The sequence below is a fragment of the Ooceraea biroi genome, chromosome 9 (assembly GCF_003672135.1).
Source record: "Ooceraea biroi isolate clonal line C1 chromosome 9, Obir_v5.4, whole genome shotgun sequence".
Lineage (NCBI taxonomy): Eukaryota > Metazoa > Arthropoda > Insecta > Hymenoptera > Formicidae > Ooceraea > Ooceraea biroi.
In genome coordinates, this window is record NC_039514.1 from 13,897,493 (window position 1) to 13,908,831 (window position 11,339).

The following is an 11,339-nucleotide window of genomic DNA, read 5'->3' on the forward strand; positions in this document are numbered from 1 at the left end:
CCAACAGAGAGTGTTTCTGGTTTGCTGATATATCCTTAGGGATGCAATTGCATACGTGATTGCGACTATTACAGTTACAACGTCTAATTATTACGTTAGGTTTATTTACCTATGTTGCTGTATTTCTTGCTCTACTGAATTATCGCTTGTTTCCTTTAGAATTTGATTTAGTAAATATGAATTTAAATTTAATTGTACAAAGAACACAATAATTAAATTATATTATGTAAATAATAATATTTTAAAAAATACGATATGAATTGCATTAATTAAAACGTATAAAAAGAATATAATAATAATTAATTTTATCTTTATAATAATAATTAAATTGATTTAAACATATTAAAATTTGATATTTATGGAAAATAATGAAGAAAAACCGCAATATAACAAAGTTTGTTGAATATATAATATTTATATAAAAATATTTTCAACATCCGCTTTGTTGCACGACTGAGAAAATCTTATGGGGCGCGTTCCTGTATTTTTACGTTATGATCTAAATACAGAACATGACGGTGTGTGTACACAGAACCATCATAAAATTCAGATACGCAATGCAGGAGTTCAAATTGAAATAAAATCTCGGTGTTTATTTTATTCCGGTTGCGATGCAAATTTCGACAGGTTGAAGCACACCGATAATATCCAAAATATTTCTTCGTATCGTAAAGGATTTCATCGGAAACTCTAGAGATTGCGCTAATTTCACGCAATACGGCTAAAATGAAGCTGAGGCTACTTCTTGTCGCCCGGATCTCTCCTTTTTTAAAGTAAACGATATTATAAATTTCAATTAACATTATTATTTACGTATCCGTGCAAAGTTCTCTTGCCGTGAACTAATGGTTCGCATTACACGAGCTTCCGAGTGCGGAAGTGTATATCGTTAATTTCCAGAAATAATTACGAAACTTTATGACGAGCTCTATGACTTCATAACGCACCAGCCGTTGTGTGCGTATACGTATGTGTGAACGCTTCGCGGGATAAATAGAAGCATGCCAACAAGTTTTGCAAACTTGTTTGAAATAAAGCATCATTACGAATAGTCGATCATTATTTTGAGGCAAGAAATCTCGGAGCGCCGAGCCGCTATTAATAATAATGAAGAGACAAAAGGATCACAGGCAGCCCTGTCGGGCACAAGCCGTGCTTTCGATCAAAACTCTGTGACTTTAATCACCATTCCATTTACATCCGAACCAATTGATGGCCAATGTTCCGTGTTTTGTCCGCAAAGGGAATCCGCAGAGATTTCTGCTTACAATGCCTCTCATTATCTCTTATTATCTTCTTATTATCATCTCATTTGTTGACTTGACTAGCCGTATTGGTCCATTCAATAAATCAAGGAAACTATTTAAAAGGCGACACAATGAAATCACTGCTGTTGCTGTTATTTACAGGTGAAAATTAATTAGTGCAAATTAATTCGGTGAAATTCAGCCTTTATTTACAAAAGTAATAAACACGCCGATCTTCAAAATATTCGTCATCATCTTCTCTATTTATCGACAAATCCTTTCTCGGAAAGAAGAAAGTAAATAAAGGCTTAATTTCTTTAAAAAAGAGCACCTAATTAATTTGCACATCTACCATACTTCCACTCATGCTGCTATTGCAGTAGCTTACTTCTGGGTATGACCTCTTTCTCTGCGTATCGATTCGTCCAACGTTTTTCCTTGTGGTTGTGAATAATGCAACGCAGCCAATATCCGTCATGGTCCAGCGGCGCTGCAAGATGACACAAAATTACTGAAAAAAAGTGGAAACAATTGCTTGCAAGACAAATTTGAACGCGGTTTAGTAATATTAATAGCTTGCCGACATGCCCTCTTCTGCGAGGATTTTCCTGGCGAAAGAACAAAGGCATGTTGTAAATCTCGATGATAATGCATGTTAATTGAGATTATGTATGCTTTTAGAAAATGCTAGTCGATGGTGTTGGCCCAACGGGACGTGGTCTAGTTACTCTAATTACTCTCTGTGTCGCGACCTGCGACTGCTGACTGTCGAGCCCGAGGTGGAAACTACAACCACACTATATTTCATCGGCTACAGCCTTTCCTTATCTTTTCTGATAGTGGCAGTCTTCATATTTCATTTCACGTAAGTAAAACATTTCAACGATTTACATTAATGTAATATGAAACTTCTCCGGATTGTTTGCTATCATATCTGCTGAAGGGTGTCCAAAGACCGAAAAGTTCAAATTTTCTTCATTATATTAATAAATAATGAAAAGTTGAAATACGCATTATCATTGTGAACGCATCTCATTTGATTATACTAATGTTATTGATAGAATAGAGACTTAATTATATGTAGTATTGAAATGTCCTCGACTGTTGCATTATTTCAGAAAAAATCGCGAATTGAAACAAGCATCTCTACATTTGACTTTAACGTTCCATTTAAACATTCTCGTTTGTATCTTTTAATTTATTGCCATAATGAATTCTCACAGCTATAAATATTTTTTATACATTCTTTCTTGTATTTAGAATTCCGTTTGCAATAATAAGAGATAACAATGAGAGAAAACACACGAGTCACGAGAGATTGTAAATCGCGACGAACGTTGAAACCCCGACGAGAGATAGGTAGAGTCAGAACCGTTGAAACGGCTGAAATGAACGGCTAAAATGAATGGCTAAAATGAATAGCCGAAAACGGAGCATAGTAATGGCCATCGTAGCTTGTAATTCCGCGCTCGTTGAAAGAAGGCACGTTCAGTTGGTTTATTCGAAATTGAGATTGCTCCAGGTACCATCGCACTGTAGTCTATGAGTTTATTAACTTCGTAGCATGGAAGACTCGAAATTTTTAAGATTCTGCACTACCTTGCAGACTATTTTTCAAGTAGTGTTGCAAGCATCTTAGAGATAATTATTAGACATGGCATAATAATTCTATTTAAAAATTGAACGGGTGATATTAATGCTTAAATGGTGTGAGCATGTTGGCACACATACTAACATGTTGGTGTATGATGTACATGTGAGAATTTTTGTCTTCACTTTATTCAAGTGTAAGCGGAAGATCCTGTATATCTTAAGCATCACTGCGCCAAAACTGATATAAGCCTAAATAAGATAAAACTCAACTTCAGTCTCCCCAATAATCGACAAAGCTAAAAGCAATCTCAAGAAGAAACTTCTTATATTGAACTTGGATGGACGAAACTTGTTCAAACAAATATTAAATTGGTTTTGCGATATATTATACAGAATGTTTTAACCCTCCCCGTGACATATATACATAAGCGGCAAATTCCGTGAAACAGAGTTTACAGAGCAAACATTTGAAGATGAAACAACTGATAATATAAAATTATGTCGGAATGTAATAGTTTTTAACATGATGGTGAAGCAAGTATTTACATGCATTATACTTAACAAATTATCTATAGATACATAATTAGCGATTATGGTTACTCACATAGACTAATTATATCGGACATATTTATTGTTACATTTGTTTGTTTATTGTGCATTATTTATTTAATCAGCGCGATATTTGTTCAAACGATGCCAAACACGACAATCTTGTTTACTTAAAGACTTTATCTCTCAATAAATGAAGAAATAAAGAGACAAAGAAACGTAATTGGAAGCAGGTCTTTCTTTGAGTTTAAAGTTTAAACAGTTTTGAAGATTAATGAACGTTTAAGATTAAACATATCAAAAATCCTCATTTTTATTTATATAAATTTTACTTAAATTTAAATTAAATAATTTAACTTCACATTCGTCAAATATCTGTAAATTATACTCGCATTGTGTTGTATTTGGATTGTATCAGAACTATGAATTGAACTGTGTTATGTAATTTAGCGCTATTCCGTATATATTTTTACTGTATAATATTATCTATGCTTGAGATAATTGGTCCTTGAAAAATACCTCGATTTTTTCTCGTCTTCTTGCAGGGGTTTGCGGGGCCTTAGAAATCACATACACAAGAATTTAATGTTCACATATATTTTGACTGACCTGATGTGGATCTTGACCACTATGGTGCTTAAGGTAAACACTTTAATGAGCTTAACAGTCGATCGTGTTAATATTCAGAGTAGGAAATCCGACATGAGAGCGACATGTTGTTCTGAAACGAATACATGTTGCACAAAGTCCGTCATACATTTGTGGATATTACATGCTTTGTGAACTGCATTACAAAAACAGTTACATAGGCATATACATGTTGATGAATATTTTGTTATTCCGAATTTAAGAAAGAACATTGCCTTTTAAATAATGACGTCTTTCATAATAACATAATTTTAGAGAGATTCTGTACATTCTTCACTGTGTGTGTGTGTGTGTGTGTGTGTGTGTGCGCGCGCGTGCGTGCGTGCGTGGATGCGTGCGTGTGTGCGTGTCCGACACCCAATATCCTCTTCATTAAAACGTTTAAGCAGATTATAGGCGCATGCTTTCACACATTGGCAATTGTATTTTGTCGTTAAAGCCATACATCTATTGCGTCGTTTATTTATGATAAAATATTAAAAAAAATGCTTTTTTCCAAGTTCAAGAAACAAACAACTGAATGTTGCAATATTGAGTTCACTTTCAAAAACTCTTTCCTCCAATTTCAATGTATTAATAACAATTTTCGGTACTGTATGCACCATACGCGTTATACGTTGTACGAAATTATTTTAAATTTAATGAAGCACTGCTTCTGATCCATCACACTGTAATATTAATTCCATTACGCTTTGACTGCTAAAATTAAATTGCCATATAGAACAGCTAGAGAGAGGACAAGGGCGCGAATGCGAGAACGTGAGAGATACGAATAGAGAGATGCATATGGAGAATTATTGACTATCTGTCTGTTCAAGCATTTATCTAATTTTTATGTGATTTTTACACGTTTTCTAGGTGACAAACAAACCGATTTGCGTGACGTTTTTCTCTCTTCTTCACTATTTCCATTTAACGAATTTTTTTTGGATGTTTGTTGAGGGTAAGTAAGATATGTTACAACGCTTTAAATAAACATGAAGATATAATCATCTTTATATTAAAGCTGCAACTTTATCTTTCCAAAACGCAAGAAAAGGAAGCAAATTATTGGAATTTTAGTTTAGAAATTCTTTTAAAAAGAATTCTGAAATTCTAGATTGAATTTTGGAAGTTTGGAAACAATTATAATTTCTTTCTAAGTTTATATAAAAATATGATGTAAATTTGCAGCAGCACTATCTGGTTTTAAATTGCAAGCAATTTTCTTTAAAAATTATAATACTTAAAAAATATTTTTAAAAGATTATTTCGGAGAATGTAGAAAGGCTTTATAAAAAAGTATACCGTATTTGTAATATACTGTTATATTTGTTTACTCTATTTGTTCTGTTATGATCGTAGGTCTATATCTGTATTTGTTAGTTGTGAAAGCATTCAATGTCGAGAACATCAAGCTGAGATTTTTCATAATGATTGGCTGGGGTGAGTAATCGTAATTGGATACCTTTCTTTTCATATTAGCATTGTATCATCTTTAATCACATACGACAAGATTACACTAAATTTATTAAACAGAAAGTTTAAGTTTTACATTTTATTTAATTAATGTATGTATATTTCTTTATTTAACTATCTATCCCTTTTTATTGCTCTTTGTATAACACATAGTTATTTGTCCGTTATGTAATAAATATTAGACGTTATACGTCCAGCGCTAAATTGTATCGAACAGGTTGGACCATAAAGTTAATTAATTGCTAGAGTCTTGTACAAACTCCTACAAACAAGTAAACAAGAATTGATTGCGTAGCCGTATTTAGCCAAAGTCACTCTACCGTGGTTTGTTTGAATATACGAAAATAGCACTTTGACATTTGACATGCGTCACTCTTCCTAGTTTTAAGCCTCGTCTTTGTTGGAAACCAAGCATATCGTTTATGATTCTATTTTTACCTACAAAATACTTGTTATGAATTATTCAGTTTTAATCTAAAAAAGCTGGATTTTATTATTCTGTATCTGACAAAATCAGAGTAGCGCGAAATCAGTAATCAGATTAGCGATTGCGCGGTCGTTGGGCAACTAATAATTTATTAAAAGAACTACTTATTATCAGCTTTGATCAGAATAGAATAATAACGAGGTGGTAAAAAAAAAAGAAAAAAGATTGTACTATTAAAGGATAGCATTATCAGATCAAGTGCATCAACAAATCAATATATATATATATATATATATATATATATATATATATAGTATGCTTAAGGGGGGAGCCTGCTTTAGAACGTTGAAAATAAGGTATAATTTTACGAATTTTTTTGGAGAAACTATACAGCGGATCATTATAAAACTTTGATGCATTTATTAGTACATGTTTAAAGATAAAAAAAATTATTTTTTTATTTGAATATATCGCCTGTAGAGGTCGTCCTGGAGGCATCTTAGTGCAGCCGGCATTGTAAATTGGTGAGCATTCTCCTGCCTCCAAATTTCATCCAAACTGAAAAATTGAAATATTTTCTTGTTATTTATGAATTCCCATCGTCGATGAACCTTTAATATTCATAAAAACATTAAGTTAAACAATTATTTTTGCATGAAAAAGTTCAAAAACTTTGCCTAAAAATCGTACTTTTGTGTTCTAAGCTCCACCATTTTGGCACTTTTCAACTTTTTTCTTCTCTCTTTGGTTCATCGACGATGGGAATTCATAAATAACGAGAAGATATTTCAATTTTTCAGTTTAGACGAAATTTGGAGGCAGGAGAATGCTCACCAATTTGCAATGCCGGCGACGCGGCTGCACTAAGATTTCTCCAGGACGACCTCTACAAGCGATATATTCAAATCAAAAAATAATTTTTTTTATCTTTAAACATGTACTAATAAATGCATCAAAGTTTTATAATGATCCGCTGTATAGTTTCTCCAAAAACAATTCGTAAAATATACCTTATTTTCAGCGTTCTAAAGCAGGCTCCCCCCTTAATATGTCTCGAAAATATATATAAATATATATAAATACATATATGTATTATAAAGAAGCGTATACCTACTTTAGCGACAACAAAATTGAACAACAAAAACATAATTCAACGATTAACGATTAACAATCGCACGATAGTTGAATAGCTAGTAATTTCTTTAAAAAATTGCATAGAAAATACACGTTAAGATACGCACAAAACGGTTTCCTTTATAATAACTAAAATTATGTTAACTGAATCAAATTTCTAGGTATTCCGTTGCTTGTGATAGCTACGTGGGCAATCGCTAAGTCGTTGGATCAGGACGCCACGAGCCAGGCTAATCAGGTAGAAATGTAAACGAGAGTGTCTCGAGCGCGAACCCGACAGTAAATTTCCGTCTCGTTGCGCGTGAAATCTTTCATTTCCCGATAGCGACGTGTGGCAAACCGATAGCGGACTGATAACGTATGCCACCAAAAGTACCGATCAAAATTTCAGCCACGCTCGCCTATTAACGCCACGTCAAAGAACGTGACAAAGATGAGACACGCGGTGACAGGCGAAACGAAAGGGAAAAGTAACGCGCACGTGGAGAACGTGTTCGAGAAGGCTTATACATTGGGACGTTCCTATACATCATTCACACGTACGTCACGACGACGTTCGACGCGAACTCGTTTATTTTACTTTACAGCTTCGAAAGAAAAACTTCTTTATTAACAGCGCGCGCATAGTTTTCGGAGGTCGAGGAACGTGTCCACTTCGTGCTATCAAGAACTCGTTTAACTTATTGATGACTATTTTGATATAAACGAACAAACGAGCACTCCGTGTTCCGTGCCGAGATATCAAAGCCCGTGAAGCACCTTTGAAGTTAACTTGTAAGCGATTGAAACGACGAGTATACCTGACGAGCTCTCTGTCCCGATTCTGTCTGTTTAGTTGCAAAATCTAGTTACGATCCATCAATGATACAATTAACTGTTACTTAACGTTAATTACAAGCACGATTGCATATCGGCAGGAAGTGGCACTCTTCTGGAGACACTGTCCCTGGATGATACCGCATAGTTACGATTGGTTTTATAAGGCACCTGCGATAGCAGTTCTCGTAATAAACGTAATGATCCTCTGCACGATTATGTGGGTAAGTCAACACGTTGTTAAAATTAGTTTTGAAATTAGACCTTGTAGGCATTGTCACCGTTCAGAGAACATTACTCATTCCACTGTTTAGCCTTTATATGTTTATGTCGATTTCTATTATTTTTTAAAATCTTACTTTTTTCGCTTTTTATTCGAATTATTAAGTTAATCTTAACGCTGGCATATTTTTACAAATTGTCTTCAATGAATAACTAAAATAACGGCTCTAAAACAATTAAGTCGTGATAAAAATTTAAAAAAATATTGAAGATAATATAATACTTAAAACAAAAAAATTGAAATAATAGCGCTTCAGCATGATAATACTGGATACAGTTGGAAAATACAAGAAACAAAATTTAATCGAAAAGTTTGTTAAAAAAAACTCCGGACTTTCCGATCAACCCGATATTTGTCTCAATATTTTTAACCGCTCGCTCGTGCGAGTAAAATAGCGTGACGGATAATGTTCCAATTTAACGTAATCGGTGATCCCGCGCGGAGAAACGCGCTAAAGCAGTTGCCCGATTGGTACTCCGGTGTATATATCCGGCGATAAATTGTCTCTCCCGCGCGCTGAGACTTCTAATCGTAATTTACGGTGTAAAGAGAGAAAGAGAGAACGAGAGAAAAAGCGTCATAAGTCGACATGTGAAATAGCTTTCAGAAATAACTTCGGGAAATGTATTCCAGCGTCAGCGATGCGAATGAAAAGCTAATTTCGTTCGAGTAATGGCCGTACACTCTCTCCTAAATTGAGCCTTTATATATATTGCAGGTAATAATGACGAAATTGTGGTCCCCCCACAATGTAGAAACTCAACAATATCGGAAAGCCAGTAAAGCTCTCCTGGTGCTGATACCGCTTCTGGGAGTGACATATGTGCTAGTCATTGCGGGACCCACCGAAGGCCAAGCTGGAAATGCGTTCTCCTACGTACGCGCGTTGATGCTTTCTTTACAGGTAAATAATAGAGAAAAGAAAAGCACGGACGCTGAAATTTTTAATTTCAACAGTTTTTAAACTGTTTTGCTTTAGCACTCGGTCGATTGCATTAAAAATTCTCGTGTATCTTAATTCGGTTCTGATTGCTTTTGTTGAAAAAAATTAATTTTATCTTCATTTCGTACGATTCTTCCTCGTTGCAGGGATTCGTCGTGGCGGTTTTTTACTGCTTTCTTAATACCGAGGTGCAGAACGCGATCAAGCATCAGATCTCGCAATGGAGCGCCGCGCGAAATCTCGATTCCCGCCGAAGATACTACAACAATTGGTCCCCTCGTTCAAGAACGGAGAGCATAAGGTACATTTCGCAGTCGCGCGTAAATATTCACAAAAAAGGTAAATTACGAATGCAAGTGCGATGTGTCACAAAAGTAACTGTTTTCCTCCTGAATGCGGTCTGGCAATACCAAATATCAAAAGCGTAAAAAAATTGATTTAGGTATATGTGTATACGTACGTAAAATAATCCCCGCATTTTGTATTAAACTCTCAAACGATATCTTCATTTTGCAGGTTGAACCAACCGTCGAATCCATACCAGAAGCGAGAGTCCACGGTGAGTGATACTACTACTACAATAGTAATAGATCCAAATTCTACCACGACGTTCTTTGATAAATCTAAGAAAGTTATTTCGGAGAACTTGAACGAGTGAGGCGACTTCATGGGAAAAATTTCGCAATGGGGATAAGTCTCGTCGTTATCTGGTGTCGTTATCTGACTGCAACGTGGCACTTGATCACAGGCGACTCCGTTGATGAACCACGTTCTTCCTGAAGCATGCAACTATGCGAAAACTACTGGAATTCGGCGCTTTCCTCTGAATTTTCACATAGGCTTCTCAACGAAAAGAACTCAGCGAGAGAATGAAGCAATTACTCACGAGCAATGATATTCATTTATTCAATACACGTATCACGAATGATTATTTCTCATTCCCGACACCTCCATACACATGCGATATTATGATATTAAGAAAAATGTAACGTAATTTCAGAATCTCAATTACGTGTATAATTCGGAAAATATAGGTGCAATCGGAAGAATCGATGGGAACTTATTTTCTGAAATTTAGATCATGCAATTTTTGTATATAGATATAGATACGTGCATAGATCATCACGAACGATCACATTAAATTCATATCAACAGAGACCAATTAATGATATCTTTTACTGCGAATTTTCATTCATTAAGATTAAAATATTATTAAGGGAGACTAGAAATGACGAAAAACAGAATATTATAGACACAACTACCGGTAATGTACAAAGCTTTGGTATGCATAATTAATTTCGTAAATCGATTAAATTTTGATATAGTATATATATTTCCAAATTTTGAATTTAATAAATTTAAGTTTACAATAAGAAATATTTATGTATATAAAATTATATGTATATAAAAAAGATGTATTATATAATGTTAAGATAAAAGATATAACGCTAAAATGGATCGGTGCATGGCTCATATCAGAATGAATCGAAATATCTTCGACGTATAAAGACAGTCTCTATTTTTAATTTATTGTCGTTTTATAATAGTGTAACTGACGATTTTACTATAATATCTCAAATGAAGAGAGATTAGCGCATAATTATATACTTAAAATACTCATGAAGGTGTACCTGGTAGGGCATTACAGATTTATAACTCAGAAATATTTCTGATCCGAATAATTCTGTTTTACCTTACTTGTCTAATTACAAACACATTCCAATGGTATCTCAAAGGTCAAACAATTTCCGACACTTCGCAAGCTAGCGGAACAATTTACATTGGAGTGTGACTTTAACAGTTGAAATGAGAAATGTTTTCTTAGTTTAATTGGTGTTGAAAATTGGTGTTATTTATACAATATACGCGCGGAATTATCTGAAACTGTTTCGTAGATCTCATGAAATATGTATTATTTGTACGTCTATGTATATAATATATAAAATTTAAAATCTCTCTTTATATCTTTTACAAAAGCTCGAAAACATGGTTAAAACAATACAATTGTGTTTGTACATGTGTGTGTGTATGTATATATGTGTTTGATGTATGTGTGTATATGTGTATGTATAAATATTTTTATATACATTTTCGCCATTATTCAAGATCTAAGAATTATAATTTTAATTTATTTTTATGATATTTAAATTTATTATTAATACATTGAAATATTAGTATATTATAGCATATACACACATAGCAAAGTGATGCCAGACGACGATTTACTTGGGCAGTTAAGAT

The 11,339-nt window shown here is 34.0% G+C and overlaps 1 protein-coding gene across 10 annotated transcripts in view; it reads left to right on the forward strand.

Moving 5' to 3' along the window:
• The window catches only part of LOC105277294 (diuretic hormone receptor), a 32,294-nt gene extending 21,240 nt beyond the window's left edge, over positions 1–11,054 (forward strand). For 5 of the 10 annotated variants that reach the window (XM_011335553.3, XM_026972448.1, XM_011335550.3 and 2 more), the window contains 10 exons: positions 1,929–2,112; positions 3,935–4,031; positions 4,896–4,980; positions 5,382–5,462; positions 7,218–7,294; positions 7,974–8,096; positions 8,874–9,059; positions 9,245–9,399; positions 9,615–9,657; positions 9,847–11,053. In XM_011335553.3, coding sequence (XP_011333855.1) covers positions 1,929–2,112; positions 3,935–4,031; positions 4,896–4,980; positions 5,382–5,462; positions 7,218–7,294; positions 7,974–8,096; positions 8,874–9,059; positions 9,245–9,399; positions 9,615–9,657; positions 9,847–9,993 — 1,178 coding nt within the window. In that variant the 3' untranslated portion in view covers positions 9,994–11,053. Of the gene's footprint in view, positions 1–1,928; positions 2,113–3,934; positions 4,032–4,895; positions 4,981–5,381; positions 5,463–7,217; positions 7,295–7,973; positions 8,097–8,873; positions 9,060–9,244; positions 9,400–9,614 lie in introns of all 10 variants that reach the window. The other 5 variants (XM_011335554.3, XM_011335551.3, XM_011335555.3 and 2 more) reach the window with 4 other exon arrangements.
• Positions 11,055–11,339: the final 285 nt, after the last annotated feature.